The sequence below is a fragment of the Haliotis rufescens genome, unplaced genomic scaffold (genome assembly GCF_023055435.1).
Source record: "Haliotis rufescens isolate VD_foot unplaced genomic scaffold, xgHalRufe1.0.p SCAF_1, whole genome shotgun sequence".
In the NCBI taxonomy this organism is placed as follows: domain Eukaryota; kingdom Metazoa; phylum Mollusca; class Gastropoda; order Lepetellida; family Haliotidae; genus Haliotis; species Haliotis rufescens.
The window spans coordinates 3788213-3810203 of NW_025963779.1; the positions used below are offsets into that span (position 1 = coordinate 3788213).

General features: G+C 40.4%; 1 protein-coding gene across 1 annotated transcript in view; it reads left to right on the top strand.

Moving 5' to 3' along the window:
* Window positions 1-21991, top strand: part of LOC124146987 (ADAMTS-like protein 4) — a 285075-nt gene that overhangs the window by 145419 nt on the left and 117665 nt on the right. The window contains exons 3-6 of the mRNA XM_048396889.1: window positions 3165-3283; window positions 3674-3740; window positions 6195-6297; window positions 9893-10026. Of these exons, the coding sequence (XP_048252846.1) occupies window positions 3165-3283; window positions 3674-3740; window positions 6195-6297; window positions 9893-10026 (423 nt within the window). The remainder of the gene's footprint in view (window positions 1-3164; window positions 3284-3673; window positions 3741-6194; window positions 6298-9892; window positions 10027-21991) is intronic.

A 21991-nucleotide genomic window follows, 5' to 3' on the forward strand; every position in this document is an offset into this window, starting at 1 on the left:
TAGTCCCAAGATTTATTAACAGTGAGTGAATAAATTGAGTTTAACGCCGCGTTTAACAGTATTCCAGTAATATCACGGCGTGTCAGCTTAATGTGGGAGGAAAACCCGAAGTGATGCAGGTCTCAGACGTTTAATACTTCGGTTAAACCCACGAGCACGAGTATTCTTTTGACACACCAAGAAACATAATCGGCTCGAACCGGGATTCGAACCCACAATCATAGGTTTCTTGCGTGCCCAAGGGACGTAACTCGGCACACCGAATCGCGGCGCCTAAGACGACTGGGCCACCCGTGCCCCCTGTATTAACAAGCGATATCCAGGGAAGGAAAGAAGGAGTCATAGGGTTACGTTTTCTACATCAGAACCTAAGCAGTGAGGCTTACCTTTATGGCCAAACACGGTACAAATCAAAATTAAAAGATCGAACGAAATGAGACGTCATGTCCGAAATTTCGCCATTGTAAAATCCATCTGGACTTAGGTTTTACTTCTTGCGAACCAGGCTCATTATTTTGGTTTGTGCTTGAACGTTAAATAACTGTGACGTCAGATACTGTGAATATGAAACCATGCTTGAGCATGTGGTTTCTGTTGTGCAAATCTGGAGGAGATGGGGTTAGGCGTTGCGAGGGGGGCTACTCCACAGCGCCGGCCGGGGCCCTCATTAGGTGACACTTCCAAGGTGTTTAGCACATTGAGAAACTGAACGTTGACAGCAACATGGTAATGGAGTGTAAATGTGCAAGGTTATTTGAGGAATGGCAACTATGAAAATCCTTCAGGTCATTGTAAACGATAGGTATTGCTGTAATAGATGGTGTTGTGGCAAGATTATATCACTTGTTTGAAAGTCTTAGTTCATAAGTAGACACTTGCTTCAAAAGCTATAGAAGTTGGATCATGTACCTGTGCGTACACCTCCAGTTGGCAGCATGCACGGGTACTTGTGAAAGTAGAACATATTAGACAAGTCACATCATACGATCTTATAATGTGTGAGCAACTACCTGGGCTCCTCACTGATCCCCCCCCCCCCCCCCCCCCCCCCCCCGGCACTTTGGCCATGCAGTATTGTTGACAAGATGAAAGAATAATGGAAAACGAGATCCACAACTGCTTCAACATCAATAACCTATTCTGCCCTTCATCTTCAGCGGGGTAGGATGGGCAAGTCGTTTATGCGTGGCAATTCTTTGTATACTTACGTCCCTTTGGCTTGCCAGGATCTGCGTTCGTTGGTTCGAATCCCAGATTCGCCCTGATAGTGGTTTGTCAACACTATAACCGTACTTATGGTTTGCGCCAAAGTGGTAAACGTCGGCCTCACGTTTCTCACATCACGTGTAACGGAAATAAAGTTCAGAGCGGCGACAACCTCTTTAACTCATTAACTCAATTCATCTCCTGGAGAGGTTTGATCGAAATTTTAGAACGTCATTTTCCTTTAAGTGGCATTTGGAACCTGTAGTATCAATGAATGAATTATGCCTGCTTGTTTTTTCATGTAATGTTTTTTTCTAAATTGTGTACGGTTTAATTCGCGGGATGTGTTCACAGAATCAAATACAACATTACAAAACTGTCTTTAGACAGGTAGGGGACATTTCCAAATTTGACTCATCAGTGACAAAAAATATATCCGATACAATTCCCTATATTGACGTGTTCCATATGTTCCCGGATTTTTTTCAGGTGAATAATTGACTTGGATTGCATGTGTTTGTGACGGGTGTCACCGTAGAGGCAGGATACCCCAACTTTTCGCAAACATCTGGTATCATCACTTTTTGATAGGGATTCATTAACACACGCTCATGACATAGTCGGAATCGTACGATCGACTCTCTTTTTTGGAAGAGATTTCTAAGGAATATGGAAAGGGTTTTGTCGCTTTTATTTACTAATCAGAGAAATGAAGATAAATAATGGGAAATAAATGATGATGGCTTCACCATAGAATGAAATTATGAAGAAGCATAACTCGTGATACGTACACAGTTCAACACATCAAGAAAAACACAAGGGCTACGAGGACGTACAGGGGATCGGTTACAGGGGAAGTTTTAAACGAAAAGGTAGTAAAACGTATGAAATTTTGAACCAAAGAAAGTACAAAGAAAGCCAACCGAATGTTCTGATAACGTAACTAATTGCTGACGTCATAGGTGACTTCATATCGTATTGACATCACCATAGCAGCAATATGACATTGTGGTTCAACTGACCAATCAGCATTGGGAATTGCCCAAATACACGTTCACATAGCAGAAAGTTATATCAACCCGAAGGAACAGTACGTCATTTCTATTAGTGCAAATTAAGACACTTGCCTGTACAAGTGAAGACGGCTTATTCACATGAATGACATGACATGTCTATTGTCACAAATACTCTGTGTCTTTAACGTTTGAAGATCCAGGGCAAAATAATTCTTCAGCAACCCATGCTTGCCTCATTGCAAGCCCATGGAACGCCCAATACTAGTTCTTCTCGGAGGCGTTTTGCTATCTACACAATACTGTTATAACATGTTTATAGTAGATTCTTTAGGGTGAGTCTTGTAAAATGCCATTGGGGAGAACAGTTCATGTATTGAACATCTCTTGTGGGTGGAGGGTTAGAAGTCTGAGATTCTAGAACAGATTACATAACAAGTGAGAGGGTAACGACAGGTTTATACCATAAGGTTGAGTGATCACAAATTCTGCCATCTGACAATCTGAATATATGAGGTGTGACAAGGGTTTGTACCACTGTCAGCAATATTTGAGCAATATGACCGTGGTTCACATCCAGAAGGAAGGGTCAGAATTGGTCTTCAGCAACCCGTGCTTGTGGTAAGAGGCGACTAACGGGATCGGGTGGTCAGGCTCGCTGACTTGGTTGATGCATTTCATGGTGTCCCAGTTGCGTGGATATATGCTCATGATGTCAATCATAGTCTGGTCCAGACTCGATTATTTACAGACCAGCGTCATGAAGCTGGTATATTGCTGAGTACGGCGTTAAACAACAAACAAACAAACAAGTCGTTTTTGCGTTCGTTGAGTGTTTATCGTTGGATCTGGCTGTACATGTTTATTTATTTGCGTGTTTATCGTAAGATCTGACTGTACATGTTTATTTATTTGCGTGTTTATTTATTTGTGTTTTCTTCTCAGCAGGAGGATGCCTCTGAAGCCAGCAAGAGATGGGGACCTTGGACGGACTGGTCAGCCTGCTCGGTGTCCTGTGGTCAAGGAATTAGATACAGGAAGAGGCTGTGTCACCATCTGGGCAGGTGGGTAGAACCGACTACTTACCTCAGTTTGTGTGGGTGGCTGAAACAGACTGGTCACTTCAGGTTGTGTTAGGGGAGGTGACTGGAACAGACATGTCACTTGGGTTGTGTCAGGGGAGGTGAATGGAACAGCCAGGTTGATGTTGGTTGTGTCAGGGGGAGGTGACAGGGACAACCTGTGCTGATATTGCTGTACCAGGGGAGGTGATAGGAACAGCTAAGTTACCGTGTGAAAGAGTTATACATGTATAAGACTGATAATTGTTTCCAACTTTAATCGTATCAAAATGTCAAAATGTTTTTTTAATTACGGAGGGCAGATGACTTTGATGACAATTACTTTGCGTATACGTTTCTAAACCTGTTTTTGCCAATTTCTTCTTTTTGTAGGCAGTCATCAGGTTCACCCAAATCCTCGTGTGATGGACCAGATAAACAGTATAAAGTTTGCAAACATGTAAGTATAACCAATCTCAGTAACACTGCATATATACGTTTCATAAATACAAATATACTTTATGAAATATTATTTTCACTGAGAGAAAGTACATGTACCATTCTGATATCACATGACTCAATGTGTTGCTGGCAATTTTGGAGAAAAAACCCTCTTCAGTCCCCTTGACTTACGCACTGAACAACTCAACAACCCAACACTGTCTACTAATCTACACAATCGTCAAGGCTGCCTTTTCTGACTGGCATAGAATCATGCCTTCCAACATTAGGTATAATAGCTACTTTATGTTCTATTAATATCTATCAATGCAACAAACATCAATAAATCACTAATATTGGTTCGGGGTTGTCGTCTGGGGCACGACAGTTTGTTGTGCAGAGTTACATCCCTTGGATGTGCCACCATCCATGAAGAGAAGTTTGAATGCAGGATCAGCCAGGCTCTGTATCCGGGTTTGTCAGCACCACGCCCTCATGGTTTTCACCAAATTGGGAAGCGTCTGCATCACTTTGGGCTGCCTCCGACATCAAACTGACATGCTGTGATATAACTGAAAATACAGTTAACAGCAAGCTGACTCAGTGATTGCTTCATATTACAACAGATATTGTGGAAACTATCAAAGCATATTATTTCTTTTCTTGGTACTTGCATCCTATCTCACACCTGTCCAACATTCCCATTTAGTATCTTTTCATATGCACAGAAGGAGCTAATATCATTATTTTGCTGTTTGTGGAAGTGTTTAAAGTAACAGTGATTCTGTAGCCACAAGTGAGGTGATATTGTGGTTAATGTTACGTCCAAGATTATTGCACTTATATAGCGACATGCGTGTGTGTGTGTCTGCTTGTACTAGTCTGGACAAATGCCAATTTTGTAGTGCTAGTCCACTGAGACACCATGCTGCAGTTTAACATGAATACCCCACTCAGACACAGTATACCAACTGATTCCAAGCCAACCAGTCCCCTTAATGCCGAGTGCCAGACAGGGTAACGACAAGTACCATCTCTTAACGTCTTTTGGTATGACGTGACCAAGATCAAACTCTGAACCTTCCGCTCTCCAGGCAGGCGCTCTACCGCTAGACTAAGGAGGCAGTGATAGCCTGAAGTTGAGATGCATAAATCTTTTGAATGTTTTAAAGTTGAAAATGACCTCATATGATCCATGTATTACCAAGGAAACTTTATTAAGGACATAAAAATGTTTGAGAATTCACTCCCAATATTTGAAACAGTCATCCAAAATTAAATGAGATCCATAAAAAATATTTTAATTCATGACAGCTGAGATATCAGAATGAGCACCACTACCCACACATCTCTTTAATGCTTGACAAACTTTACAGCAAAGCAAACATCAAGACTTTTATTGCAAATGTTGACATAATCTTTATGTCCGTCATTATATTGCTAAAGGCTTAAATGAACATTGAAAGACACAGTATGAGGTATAAAGTTCCCTCTAGTACACCTATCAAAGCAAGCAAGGCTACAATTACTTCATGCAAAGACATCAACCACATTTGTGTGAAAGTCAGACAGAGAAATCTTAACAATAATGGCATTCATCTGTACCCCAGCTGTTTAATAGCCATCTACATAAAAAGGAGAAATATAGAAGTGTTTTTTGTGGGATTAAATCCAACAGACGATATAGCTCTTGGAAAAGCCATTACTCTTTATCATGGCCAGAAGATGTGTGCATATAAATAATAATATAGTTTATGGTCATAACCTTATGTTGCGTAGTTTTCAATGACGTATAAAATGAACATTATTTTTATATTGAGTCTGGAATATATAATTACAGGTCACAGATTCTTGAATTTTATGAAGTCGTTTCATTTTTATATATTCTGGATTTGAGTTTTATTACTATATTTTCAGAAACTGTCATTTTTGTTTACCCCTGTAGATACTAACAAAATATGTTTGCATCCAAAATTCAAGAACAAATTGTTTTTCATTTATCATTTTGTCCACCAGTGAGGGTGTGAAGTGTTGTTTATAAAATGATCAGTTGTCTGTTCACCTGTGAGTACTTGGAAACATGGGAATACACACGAGCTATGTTGATTCAAGTCTATCATTTATGTGGAGTTGGTACAGTATATCAAAGCCCAGTTCAGTAAGGTTCATATGGAGGTGTTTGTCCAACATGTTTATGGAAGTTTTCATTCTGTCAGTCAGGTAGTTCCAGTTCATATTTTTGTAGTTTTCGTATTTTGCTCTTACTTCACTTTGACATCAGAATCTTTTCAATTACTCTATGTAACCAAGTGATACTACACTTTCAGCTTGTGTAATGAAGTATTGAAATAACGGATTTTGATCGAGAATATTGATTTGGTAGTACAAGGAGTTTCGACATGGCCAACAACCTGAGCTTTGAAGGACTGTGGCTATTGATATGTACACTGTAGCATGATACTCCCTATTTCAGAACTGTACAGGACATTATAAAGACCATAGGACCACAGAGTGTGAAAAATACAATGGACGATACTACGGAGGGAAAAGATATTACTGGGATGCATTTATTAATCGTAAGTACCATTTATTCATGCTTCCATTTTATACCTTTCATTCATTCAGGCACAGACTGTCATCTATTGGCATCTACAGGCACTGCAATTTGCCATGCTATTACAGATTTCGCCCTGATCATGTTTTGATAAGAGTAGAAAAGGTCTAGCACCGGCATCACTTTGGGCTTTCCTCCCACATCAAACTGGCCTGCGAGGATATCTGAAATAGTGTTCAAAGCAGAAATAAAACCAAACTTTCTCATTCTTTCATTATTTCATTCAGCATATGTCTGTATTTCATTCTTATATTCACCCATTCATTCATACTTTCAGATTCATTCACTCTTTCAGATTCATTAATTCATTCAGATTCTTTCATTCATTCATTCATTCATTCACTCTTTCAGATTCATTAATTCATTCAGATTCATTCACTCTTTCAGATTCATTCACACTTTCAGCTTCATTCATTCATTCATTCATTCATTCATTCATTCATTCATTCATTTCCATCCATCCATCCATCCATCCATCCATCCATCCATCCATTCATTCACTGACTACTATGCAGGTGTAACGCTGCCATAAACGATGTAACCAACACCCACTCCCAGACACTACAACAAGGCAGGTCTCTCCAGCACTTCACACCTGCTGACTGTGGAACGTGTGTACAGTGTTCAGTTATTCCCATTGCAGCTACCTGCACTCCCACCTGACACAGTGTCCATTGAGAGCTGTGTGTACTGCACAAGGTCAATACATTCGACAGGTCGTACAGCATCCCCTTCATGTGCCACCCAACAACAGGATGTAGCCTTCTGTCCTTCAATCTTCCAAGCCCTATTCAAATATAACAGTGGTATGACAACAATTGGCTATTCACTATCTACCAGTGAACACATAAACTCAGGATGGTTTTTTAACTATCACAAAGTATTACCGGTAGGGGACACGGAAGGTCAAGGCCCACTTGCACAATTAAAGTAGTCTTCACGGCCCAGGTCTGTGTTGCGCTGCTTGTGCATGTACTCAACATGAGGAAGATAATTAAAGTAGTCTTCACAGCCCAGGTCTGTGGTGCGCTGCTTGTGCATGTACTCAACATGAGGAAGATAATTAAGTCAATCAGGCTCAGTTTCAATACATATGTCTTCTTTTACAATCTGAAACTCAGTACAGCCTTCCACTGATATTTGGGCAGTGGGGTAGCCTCGTGGTTTATATGTTTGCTTGTCACCCTGAAGACCAGGGTTCCATTCCCCACATAGGTACAATGTGTGAAGCATATTTCTGGTGTCACCCGCCGTTATATTGCTGGAATATTGCAGAAAGCAGTGTAAAACCATACTCACTCACTCACTCCACAGGTGTGCAGAGTTGCATATCCTTGGTGTGCAGAGTTGCATCTCCTCAATGTGAAGAGTTGCATCTCCTCGGTGTGCAGAGCTGCATATCCTTGGTGTGCAGAGCTGCATATCCTTGGTGTGCAGAGCTGCATATCCTTGGTGTGCAGAGCTGCATCTCCTTGGTGTGCAGAGTTGCATATCCTTGGTGTGCAGAGCTGCATATCCTTGGTGTGCAGAGCTGCATATCCTTGGTGTGCAGAGTTGCATCTCCTCAGTGTGAAGAGTTGCATCTCCTCAGTGTGCAGAGCTGCATATCCTTCGTGTGCAGAGTTGCATCTCCTCAGTGTGAAGAGTTGCATCTCCTCAGTGTGAAGAGTTGCATCTCCTCGGTGTGCAAGGATTCGATAATCATGGTTTGAATCCCAAATGGGAACTGATTATGGTTCTTGGTTTGTCAGCACCATATTCGTTCACCAAAGTGGTAATTTAAATGTTGATAGCCTGATTCAGCTTTAGTATTCCCAGGTGGGATGTTCCCATGTTAGACTGATATGATTTTACGAAGATATGCAATGTCCTGAGAAGATCAGGGTAAGAACTGGTCTTCAGCATCCCATGCATGTCGTAAGAGGCAGCTAACAAGATCGGGTGGTCAGGCTTGCTGACTTGGTATCATAAAGAAGTAAAGTAAAGTAGGTGTGTCTACAGGTAGGATCCTGATGTAGGTATGGAAGGCTTTAAATCATAGTATTTCTTGGAATGAATAATAAACTGGTACTTTGAATGAATAATAAACTGGTACCGGGATGTTTAAACATATCTGCTCAATTGCAGAATATTTTAGACAATGTATCTCTGAACTTCTATATTCACTTTGGGGTACATGATATTGTATATTTTGTTTCGAGACGATTTCAATCTTTCTTTTTCCTGTTGAAAATTCATTACTTTTTATCAGATATCTTGGCCTGTTTCTCCCATGAAATCCTGCATGAAAGAAAGAAAATGTAAAAGAAATCCCACTAGTAAAAACAACTTCAAACAGAGTGTACGGTTTAATGAGGAACAATTTAAGCAGCTTGTTTTTCTTTCAAAGGTCGAATAATAAATGAACAATAAACAAATCATTAAAACATATTTGTCAGATTTTTGATAATTGAAAAAACCTCAACACCCATATTTTGAAATGTCATACATGTGTTTGGTGCTCTCAATATTTAATAATAATTAAAATGTTAAAGGGTTGTTTAGGTAATGGGGAAAAATTTGTTCACTCTTTCTGTGTGGAAGAAATTGCCAAGTTGGTAAGAGTTGCTTCCCTTGAATTAGGCAATCCATGCGGCTCCAGTGGTACAGAGTCTCACATTTAGCCTTGCTCCAAGGCTGTACTGCATGGCGAGTCCATTGGTGTACAGTAATTCTATCCTAAAAATAGGCAAGTCTAGATAAGCTCCAGTCTCTTATAGGGACAACCTGTTCTTATTATTTATACAATCAAGAAATTAAATTATTATTTAAACTAATAATTATTGCCTTAGAGACTTGTCATGTCACAGTCTGTTGAGTACTGATAAAGTACTGAACAGAGAATCCAGAAAATCAAATCTCAGCTGAGTGTTTCCTTCTGTCATGTTTATTGTAAACATGACCAATTCATACCTGTGTGATTTTACCTTACTAAGCTAAACATTGTAGGGGTGAACATGCAGAATCTTAATATGGACTAGGTGACCACACTTGTTATAGCAAGCATCATCATCATCAGCAGCAGCAGCAGCAGCAGCTGGACTAGTCTGTCTTACAGACCCTAGAGCATATATTCCACAAAACATTCATCACCATTCCACTCCTATCCCTTTTTCAGCTCTAGGATTTAAGAGACTTGAGGATTCTTTTATAGAATTATTATCCCCTGTGTCGAAGTGGAAGGAGGATATAGGAATGGGTGCTGTCCCTCCCTCTGTCCGTCAAGTTTCAGTTCCAGTGCCGAACTCAAAAACCATGAGAGATATCTTAACCAAACTTGGCACATAAATAGGTCTGGTGGTGAACTGGTGCCTTTTTATAGTTTGGGAATTTTGAAAAATTTATGTTTTGAGTTTCCATGGCAATGACTTTGACTAAGACCAGACATGTCATATAAGCTGGGATATGAGTATTTCATGTTTATTTATGTTTAACTTTATACATAGATTTATTTCAGGGACAAGTCAGCTTCAGCAGCACTTTAGCCTGCATCTTACCTGTGTGTCTTGTGTCCCCAGCCTACAGTCGGTGTGAACTAGCCTGCAAGGCCAAGGGTCCGGTCAGATACTACTCCCGCTTCCAGGAAACTGTAGAAGATGGAACGCCGTGTAAAATGGACCAGGAAGCCATCTGTATACAGGGCCGATGTCTGGTAGGAACGCACTCCACACACATATACGTACTGTCCAGAACATGTGTTCTATCATATATCTTATGTTTGACATGAAATCATAAAATCTTCTTTGTTTCCTATAGCCACTCACAAATTTTATTCAATATGGTGGCTATAATAGATGGTGAAAACTTACAGTATTAATATTCCTGTTTGATGCAGACATGAATGACTGCACTTGCAGTAAGAAACGAGATTACCATCCTTTAGCAACATTATTGTGGCTGTGCACGGACGTATATACGTCTTTGGGCTGTGCAAGGTGTAGCAGGGTGTGGATTCATCCCACAGATGACATCATTACCTTGTCACCTCACTGACAGTGTTCACTTATTTGGTCAACTGGACAAGGCATCTGACCTCTGACCAGAAGGTTCCTGTTTCGAGGCCCATTAAGGGACTAAATAAAATTCATGGCCACTACTTTCATGCCCAACTTTGGGCTGAGCACATTCATATTAAGTTTGAAAAAAATATGTCTCAATACCAAGGACAAGCCTTCTGTTGATGGAGGCGTATGTCGAAGGGTGTGGAGTCATCTCACAGATGACATCCTTACCTTGTCAGCTTACCAATAAGGTTAACTTCTTTGGTCATGTGGACAAGGTGTCAGACTTCCTATCACAAGGTCCATGTTTGGATTCCCATCACAGGATGAACAGGATTAATGCTTTATCTCATGTTGAAAGATGGCTGGTTAACACTCAACTGCTTTCATCAGAATGTCCCCTATGTCCACAGTCGCATTAAAGCACTGAATTGTCTTCAAGTACACTGGTGTGTGACACCTACACTGTCCATGAGCCAAGGGCTAGTGTAAATGCTTAGAGACTAGTCGGTACAATTTTCTCCTTCAAAAGATGACAGTAAATAACATGCATTGTACACAGCTCTGATTGTGAAATAAAATTCTTTCACTAACTCAAAAATGAGAATTAGTATCTATACACATCTGGTCATGAGTAATTAGTGACGGTGGGATGGCCCAGTGGTTGAAGCATCTGGTCATGAGTAATTCGTGACGGTGGGATGGCCCAGCGGTTGAAGCATCTGGTCATGAGTAATTAGTGACGGTGGGATGGCCCAGCGGTTGAAGCATCTGGTCATGAGTAATTAGTGACGGTGGCATGGCCCAGTGGTTGAAGCATCTGGTCATGAGTAATTAGTGATGGTGGGATGGCCCAGCGGTTGTAGCATCTGGTCATGAGTAATTAGTAACGGTGGGCATCTGTTCATGAGTAATTAGTGACGGTGGGATGGCCCAGCGGTTGTAGCATCTGGTCATGAGTAATTAGTAACGGTGGGATGGCCCAGCGGTTGTAGCATCTGGTCATGAGTAATTAGTGACGGTGGCATGGCCCAGTGTTTGAAGAATCTGGTCATGAGTAATTAGTGACGGTGAGATGGCCCAGTGTTTGAAGCATCTGGTCATGAGTAATTAGTGACGGTGGGATGGCCCAGCGGTTGTAGCATCTGGTCATGAGTAATTAGTGACGGTGGGATGGCCCAGTGGTTGTAGCATCTGGTCATGAGTAATTAGTAACGGTGGGATGGCCCAGTGGTTGAAGCATCTGGTCATGAGTAATTAGTGACGGTGGGATGGCCCAGCGGTTGAAGCATCTGGTCATGAGTAATTAGTGACGGTGGGATGGCCCAGCGGTTGAAGCATCTGGTCATGAGTAATTAGTGACGGTGGGATGGCCCAGCGGTTGTAGCATCTGGTCATGAGTAATTAGTGACGGTGGGATGGCCCAGTGGTTGTAGCATCTGGTCATGAGTAATTAGTGACGGTGGGATGGCCCAGCGGTTGTAGCATCTGGTCATGAGTAATTAGTGACGGTGGGATGGCCCAGCGGTTGTAGCATCTGGTCATGAGTAATTAGTGACGGTGGGATGGCCCAGTGGTTGTAGCATCTGGTCATGAGTAATTAGTAACGGTGGGATGGCCCAGTGGTTGAAGCATCTGGTCATGAGTAATTAGTGACGGTGGGATGGCCCAGCGGTTGAAGCATCTGTTCATGAGTAATTAGTGACGGTGGGATGGCCCAGCGGTTGAAGCATCTGGTCATGAGTAATTAGTGACGATGGGATGGCCCAGTGGTTGAAGCATCTGTTCATGAGTAATTAGTGACGGTGGGATGGCCCAGTGGTTGAAGCATCTGTTCATGAGTAATTAGTAACGGTGGGATGGCCCAGTGGTTGAAGCATCTGGTCATGAGTAATTAGTTACGGTGGGATGGCCCAGCGGTTGTAGCATCTGGTCATGAGTAATTAGTGACGGTGAGATGGCCCAGTGTTTGAAGCATCTGGTCAGGAGTAATTAGTGACAGTGGGATGGCCCAGTGGTTGAAGCATCTGGTCATGAGTAATTAGTGACGGTGGGATGGCCCAGCGGTTGTAGCATCTGGTCATGAGTAATGAGTGACGGTGAGATGGCCCAGTGTTTGAAGCATCTGGTCAGGAGTAATTAGTGACGGTGGGATGGCCCAGCGGTTGTAGCATCTGGTCATGAGTAATTAGTGACGGTGGGATGGCCCAGCGGTTGAAGCATCTGGTCATGAGTAATTAGTGACGGTGGGATAGCCCAGTGGTTGAAGCATCTGGTCATGAGTAATTAGTGACGGTGGGATGGCCCAGTGGTTGAAGCATCTGGTCATGAGTAATTAGTGACGGTGGCATGGCCCAGCGGTTGAAGCATCTGGTCATGAGTAATTAGTGACGGTGGGATGGCCCAGTGTTTGAAGCATCTGGTCATGAGTAATTAGTGACGGTGGGATGGCCCAGTGGTTGAAGCATCTGGTCATGAGTAATTAGTGATGGTGGGATGGCCCAGTGGTTGTAGCATCTGGTCATGAGTAATTAGTAACGGTGGGATGGCCCAGTTGTTGAAGCATCTGGTCATGAGTAATTAGTGATGGTGGGATGGCCCAGTTGTTGAAGCATCTGGTCATGAGTAATTAGTGACGGTGGGATGGCCCAGTTGTTGAAGCATCTGGTCATGAGTAATTAGTGACGGTGGGATGGCCCAGCGGTTGTAGCATCTGGTCATCATGCAGAAGACCTGGATTGAATCCCAAACATGGACTCAGAGTGTGAAGTCCACTCTGGACGTGAACCACGGTCATATTGCTCAAATATTGCTGACAGTGGTGCAAACTCTTGCCACACCTCATATATTCAGATTGTCAGATGACAGAATTTGTGATCACTCAACCTTATGGTATAAACCTGTTGTTACCCTGTCAGTTGTTATGTAATCTGTTCTAGAATCTCAGACTTATAACCCTCCACCCACAAGAGATGCTCAATACATGAACTGTTCTCCCCAATGGCATTTTACAAGACTCACCCTAAAGAATCGACTATAAACATGTTATTACGGTATTGTGCAGACAGCTAAATACCTCCGAGAAGAACTAGGCAATCCATGGGCTTGTTATGAGACCTAATTTTAGTTTACAGATTTCCATGCTTATGTTGAGACTGTAAACACATGCTAGACTATCTACATATATCAGCAGTCTTATATGCTTGTGTTTGTAAAGCAGATTTACGATACATCTGTGTTATTATTAACCTTCCATTGATAATTTTGCTCGCCTATTTTAAAATTGGGTTGGTATGAATATCCATGTTCCCTGTTCCTGGTGAGTGTATATTCTGTATCAATGTTTATCTTGAATTTTATGGATTTTATTGGAAACAGTAATTTACAATGAAATAGAGATCTACGTGCAAATATGCAAGTGAATGATAAATACATTTACCTGTGGGATTGTTGATCGAGAGGTAAGAAATCCCATTGCCTGAAGTCAGGGTATAAGTGGATCAAGTGTTGGAGTGATTGGCAGCGACAGATATATATGTACGAGCCCCACGGCTGTAAATCAGACAACATATCTTGATACAGGATTACAGATAAAACAAATCACACAAATCAATACCTCAAACTTGTTGAGCAAATGATTTACTATTCATGATAGATGTGTAGAAATCTATCATCAAAATAATCCTGTTGACAAGTACACAAACTACAGGCACTACCAAGTAGTGTGGTCAAGTGTTGACTTGGTGGACAGAAGGACCTTCTTGGGAGGGGAATATGTGTTTTTGTTTTTAAGTGTCATGTTTAGTCTTAAAGCCATAAATAACCCATGACATTATGCACTGTGTTTTCTACTTATGTACATGCATATCAGAAGTCAGGACGTCGTTTCCTTGATACTTGTGATGAGATTAGTTATGGCTTTAGAACAGCTAGGTCACAAGAACTACAACACATTGTTCAAAATACAGCCTTCATTTTTCACAATTGATTACTATTTGTTATAACAAAGATTTGAAGTTCAAGAAGCGAAGAAACACTCAAAGAACTCTGAATAGCTTTGTGTGGACAGAATTGTAGTTATGTAAGTTAGATACCACAAAACATATGTGTTATTTTTTCATATGATTAGATTGGGTTTTTTGTTTGTTTAACACTGCACTCAGCTATATTCCAGAAGTATGACAGCGGTTTGTAAACAAATGTGTCTGGACCAGACAGTCCAGTGATTGACATCATGAGCATTGATCGCAATTGGAATACAATGACATGCATCAACTAAGTCAGTGAGCCTGACCACCCGATCCCATTAGTCGCCTCTTACGACAAGCATAAGGAAAATTGCCCTACATGTTGTTGTTTTTAAGAGAAAAAAACATTCCAAAGAGAAATTGAACAACTTTATGAATATACTATTTAAAAGAGGTTAACATGGTTAAAGCACATCAGATTCTTTCATATTACCATAGTTACTTACCCTGTCATGGCAGTACTTTAGTAACATGAAAGAAGCAGGTGTCCTTGAACTTCTTTTGAGAAGTATATGTAAGTTCCTAAGACAGAGGCGACTAACGGGATCGGGTGGTCGGGCTCGCTGACTTGGTTGATGCATGTCATCGATCCCAATGGCGTGGATCAATGCTCATGACACATTAATCACTGGATTGTCTGGTCAAGACTCGATTATTTACAGACGGACGTCATATAGCTGGAATATTGCTGAGTGCGGCGTAAAACAACCAACCAACTCCTAAGTCAGAAGAGTTGTTGAGTTTGAAGCTTTGGAATAGTAAGAGCTCCTGGAGTGCATATCTCATTTAACTGAGAGTACACCACAAACAAACTGAAACATTCAGCATCACTTTCTGTAGGGAGGACATTTAAAACAGGAGGTCAGCATTTGCTACCATTTTGACAAATCATAAAGCTTTTGGCATATCATCTCTTGATATGATTTGGTTCTTATTGTGTTTTGTAATACACGGCAAGCAACCACTTCCATATTGATGCAATAGAAATTCCTGAACTTTTCATTCAATTTGACCACATGCATCAAACGTAACTTCAATTACGTACAAGACCTGTCGCTATTGTTCAACTTATTGTTTCATTCATTACATAACACACGGTACAGGATCACGGCGCCAGTATCAGATACATGGTATAGATCATAGCGCCAGGGTCAGATATAAACTATCAATATACTACTTTAAGAACGATACAATTACTTTGACATTTCCATGTCAACTTGAAGCCTATGTGTTACATGTGTGGTGTGGGGACCTAGTGGCCCTCCATTCTGTCAACTGTATCAGGTGTCATACACACAGCTCAGTTCTGGACGATCAAAGGCACAGAGTGTTAAAGTTGTTATAAACAGACTTATTTGTAGTTTCATTTAACATCCTTGTTGATTTAAAGCTAAGGGTTGTGTGTTAAGTTTTGAATTACAATTTCGTTTGGAAAAAAAAATGAAATATCTTATTTGAGTTTATGTTTTCGTAGGAATTGTATGCCAATGATAGAATTTGTGAAATATGTTTATCTTTACCATTGTAAAAGCTCTTTCATGGCGTTGAGAACTTGTGATGTCTAGATGTGATGGACAATTTTTGAGGTATGATTATATTTTTTCCTGTCATCCTTCAGTTGTGCTGTATCATGATTTGTGTGACAAACCCACATATATTCATATCATATTTTTTCATACATATATGTAAACATCAGTTTAGAATTAGTTCACAAAATCTCTCTAGGATAAAATATTTCCATTATCAACAGATTACAGGCCTATTATATGCAGGCATCTTTAGTCTACTGAGTTTAAAATGTTTAAAAACCCAGATAACTGATGTCAGACAGACTGATAGCGCAAATATAAATCAAAATGCATCTAAATTGCTTTGATATTTGCCTTCTCCAATCTGATCTGTTTGCACTGACATTATACACAGCCCTATGGTATTTCTTTATGTCAGACACAAAAAAGGCTCCAATAATTTGAATGAGATTCCATTTTAGTTTGAAGCAATCATGAATAGCTGAATGAGGGTGAACCGCCCTATGGAAGATAGATGGATTGTGTCGTCTCTATCAGAAAACATGACCGCAATTAGAAGCTAAAAAATCCTTGTGTGTGCAATATAGGAATGGGAGGTGCTTGATTGATGGTGTGTATTTCAGAGCCGGTACACCAGGAACTGTACAGACATAGGCTGCTTCTTGTTCGGACGCCTGGAAGGCATGTTAACCAACATTTCTTTTTGTCCAATTTATCCTATTTTCTTATAAATACGTAAAATCATAAGTGATATTGACAGAGAGTTGGCAGAGTGAATAAGACTTCTGTGTTATGGAATGTGTGGAAGTATGTTTACATGGGATATTATCTTATATATGAGTTGTGGGCGTGGGTCGGGTGTTTGGCCATCCTTGATCATGTTCTATATCGGGGCGGCCTGGACATGATAGAGCTGCTCTGGAACTGTGTTGTAGGTGGATGATCAACATTCTGCCATTGCAAATGTCTGATAAGTAGTTCACCTATGGCAAGCATGTCACACTAGAATACTTGGTGGAAGATTTATACAAGAAAGAAACAGAGTCAGTTGTTAGTTAAGCTGGATCCTAGTGTTGATAAGACAACACATTTCACATTTTTAGTTACAGATTCAGATTCAGGAAAATTCCTATGAAATCACTGTCTGTTGAAAATTAATGTTTTTTTCATTTACTGATTGTACCTTGTGTAATTAATTTCCAGTGTTTGCATGACAGATGTATGTTTTGTATCCTGTTTGTGTTCTATACTCTTGTTAAGACGTTCATTTAATTTTTTAATAAATTCAATAAATTGAAACATAGGTTCATAGGTATTGTATTGGATATATCCCTTCTACACAAATGTATCCATGTTCAGAAACCAAAGACGCATGATGAGTTGAGGTATTTATTTTCATGTTTTATGCATCAACTGAAAGAATGTTTTTTTTGTAGAGTTTGTAATACTACTTTTGTTATGTTTAAAACATAGTTTCTTTCAATATGCAGCCTTAGATTAATGTCCTTATTAACCGTCCTGAGCTGGGTGTGGGTGTGGAGGGTTTAGGGGGATGGCCCTCAGTGCCCATCTTTGTTGGTAATGTGTGTCAGCAATGGGGGTAGGGGTCAGGGTTTTACAGTGTGTTACAGTGTGTTACAGCATGTTACAGGGTGTTACAGTGTGTTACAGCATGTTGCAGGGTGTTACAGCATGTTACCACATGTTACAGGGTGTTACAGCATGATACAGGATGTAACAACATGTAAAACATGTTACTGTGTGTTACAGCATGTTGCAGGGTGTTACAGCATGTTGCAGTGTGTTACAGGGTGTTACAGTGTGTTACAGCATGTTGCAGGGTGTTACAGCATGTTACAGGGTGTTACAACATGTAAACCACATGTTACAGTGTGTTACAGCATGTTACAGGGTGTTACAACATGTAAACCACATGTTACAGGGTGCTACAGCATGATACAGGATGTTACAACATGTAAAACATGTTACAGTGTGTTACAGCATGTTGCAGGGTGTTACAGTGTGACAGGGTGTTACAGCATGTTACAGTGTGTTACAGCATGTTGCAGGGTGTTAGTGTTACAGGGTGTCACAGCATGTTGCAGGGTGTTACAGCATGTTGCAGGGTGTTACAGTGTTACAGGGTGTTACCACATGTTACAGCATGTTACAGTGTGTTACAGCCTGTTACAGGTTGTTATAGGTGTTACAGTGTGTTACAGGGTGTTACAAAATGCTAAAGTTTGTTACAGCCTGTTACAGGTTGTTATAGGTTGTTACAATGTGTTACAGCATGTTACAGGGTGTAAAAGGATGTAACAGGGTATTACAGTAAGTTACAGTGTGCTGCATTCTGTGTGTCATCGTAACCAGGCCATGTTGTTGTTTTTTTACACTGGTGTGTCTGGTCCCAACCTGACTATTTACAGGCTGATGTTATGTCAAGCTACCTTCACTCTCTCCCCATGGTGGCAATATATTAGTCTTGTGGAGGACAAACAGAGGCCAACTCACACAGCCTCATTCAGTCACTGCTGTTACAGAAATGTACTTGTGGTAAAACCTCCTTTGCACACTCCTGGCAACTGTTGCAAGACCAATCACCCTTCTATGATCTGATAGAACATGAAACAAGACTTGCTTGTGCAGTTGCTCTTCATCACTGTATTTGTTTTTTTATTTAAAAAAATATTTAAGTCAAATTTGTTGCAACCAATGACAATGTATATGGACATGGGGAGGTTGCTTTGTTGGACCGTGGCAAACCTTCACTAAATGTTACAGACTGATTGATATAAGAGGATAACTATAGATTGAACTAACGGGATCAAGTCTGAAACAGGTACACCAGTGCTGGGAAGAGGGCTTGTTGAGTGATGCTGTTGAAGTTGTCCACGACTTGTTCTTGTGTTTTGAGTTAGGGGTTTTCAAGCTCGTAAGAATAGAGCTGAGTATGGCATGGTATCTTGCGATACGATTTCTATCACGATACAGACTGATGATGCTACTGGTATCATGCTGCACCAAATCAAATATTACGAAAATAATGAAATCACTGAAATACAGCTCTGAAACCACTTTCTTCATACATCGTATTATTGTTATCTCAAAAACTTTAACAAAGAAAATCCACAAGAACATGACAGTTTTAAATGAAGGGATGGTTATTAAATGTAACTGTTAGTTGGCACATCCTCAGCCACTACATCCTTGTGTTCTGCCATGCTTACAGGTGGTGCTATGCTTCTTCTGCCATGCTTACAGGTGGTGCTATGCTTCTTCTGCCATGCTTACAGGTGGTGCTATGCTTCTTCTGCCATGCTTACAGGTGGTGCTATGCTTCTTCTGCCATAATGAGAAGTAACTCTATTTGTTCCTGTTCTATTTATGGTGTATCGCGATTTCACAAACTGATGATTTAAGTATCGTGTGTTCCTTAGTATCGATGATATCGTAGGTATCGGTGAATCATTACAGCCCTACTTAAGAAGTATTTCTCATTACATGTCTAATAGTGAGTGAGTGAGTAAGTATGGTTTTACGCCGCTTTTAGCAATATTCCAGCAATATCACGGCGGGGAACACCAGAAATGGGCTTTGTACCCACATTGTACCCATGTTGGGAATCGAACCTGGGTCCTCGGCGTGACAAACGAACGCTTTAACCACTAGGCTACCTGACTGCCCCACATGTCTAATAATGATCCTTATACACTAAAATTAAGTTTTACCTTTGAGAAAATTTACTTCTGTTAACACTTCGATGATCAAAAGACTATGTCTTGTTGAGTTTATAGCAATAATATCTTGCTGTGTGAGACTGGTCAATCAGGCACCATCTTGTTACCGTCACGTGACTTCGAGCCCCTCCATTACAGTCTAGTTGAAAATAGATGCACAAGGGTCAGTCACATGACATTACAGACAGGCAGTCGGCTGATACATAATTGGTACATACGATTGTTTTGATGCAAAATTTTGATCAGATCAAGTTTGCTTAGAATGTGCATTGGTGAAAAGTAAGTTTTGAGGTATGTTTTCATTACTTATTGAATATCTTTCCTTGTGTAGCTTATTTCGCACCCTAAATTCAGCAGCAAGTTGCGAACAATTTGATGTCATCAGTGGGCTTTGAAACATCTACCTTGATTACGTCATAAAGCGTGTTGTCATGTATGGATAAGGGACTCAAAAAAAGGTGTGGCTAGAAAACATGAGATGTGGGGATATATTCATAATGGCAAACATTCCATGTCTCATGATACTGCTCAACCAGCTTCATGGTCTAGTGGGTAGAGTGTCTGCAAGGAAAGTGGAAGGTCGGTGGTTCGATCCCCAGCCACATCATTCCACAAGACGTTAAAAAATGGTACTTTTTGTTGCCCTGCCTGGCATTCAGCATTAAGAGGATACACCAAGGACTGGTCGGCTCGGAGTCTGTGTAGGGTGTTGTATTGGGGTATTCATTTTTAAGTGAGGCATGGTATCTCAGTGAGCTAGTGCTATAAAACCAGCATTAGTCAGGACTAATTCATACAAGCAGCCAAATGCACACACACATGCATGCACATTGCTATGTAAGTGCAAAAATCTTGAACGCGACGTTAAACACCATTTCACCTCACCTCCTTTCCTAATCCCTCATTTCTGGTAGATGTTGATTAAGTTGCTTATCTTAACCCACGTTTCAGGCAAGGATGAAAATACGAGTCAGAATGAAGAATCATGAAAAATAGTAATGGGGAAGACATGAGTGAGAATTTTTACATTTTCCTCAATCCAGATGAGTTGCATGGCATAAATCTAAGTCCTCCTATCTCTGTCCGTAGAGAATTAGCAACCAGGAGTTTTTTCTGAATTAGAATTGCTTATGAGATAAGAAGAAAATGTGAATCATTGCAAAAAATGACAGTATACAGCGATAATGTATATATATACCAACCTGAAGCTGTCTTACCCAAGTTATCGCACCTTGTCAGTGGAACAGATGTTTCCCAGCATGCAACAGCAGAGACACCTGTTGCTCTTCAGACTATTTGTCTGTGTATAACTCTTCTGACTTGAGAAAACTATCTATCTTAATACTTCTATCTATCATAACATAATTATTTATCAAGATACGTTTTTCTAATGTTTATGATGAACACAGATTATGTTCTTCCTTAACTGATATAGTCACTCAAACTGTCTTCAGGTATTATTAATATTCTCTAGAACCTTTCACATGCAATCTGATCTGTGATGGAATCACGTCTAGTTCTCTAACTACAACAGGTAATAAATTGAATATTGCATGTGAACTACTGCAGGCAACAGAGAACTATATAACACCAACTGTGACAGAACTGTTTATAAACTGTTTGACTGTGTGGTACATTCCCCCGTAGCTTAAAGGGAACCTCTTTTTAACCAATCAGAGTCAAGCATTCATCAATGTCATGGTAGAATATTATATGTCCACTGCACAGTGCAGGAAATATTAAGGGTGTAATAATTATAGAAGAATACCCCTGTTTGACTCATTTTGTAAGTTACTATGTAGTGTATTGAAGATAAGAGTTTTGTAGTGACAGAAATAACTCAATGTCTGAAATGCAAGCTGGTTTACGGCCAAATTATTCAACTGCAGTTAACCAGATTTTTCTGCTTGCAGGCTATGATCCAAAAATACTTATCTGTTCCATCATTATTGTAAGATGGTCAGAGATTGCAATGGAATTTCTATTACATTTCCTGTCATTCAGTCATGTTTTTGGAGAAAATATTGAAGTTTTAACCCATGTGTGCGATCTGACTTCAAAGTTTACCATCATGGCTGCAATATAGAGATTGCTGACTTGGTTCAAGATTATGTTTCAAAATATTTCTGCATGCTTCATCTGATAATTTTGTAAAGAAGATCATTTAAAAAATAAAATGTGGAAGGGAAGGATAATATTGATAAAACAGACATAATAACCATGGGCTGTGGTTGAATATTTGATATGTTGGATTTCACACTGTCAAACAACTATTGTGGGGATGATGAGGTCAACGAGAAGATATCCTATGTGTCTGAG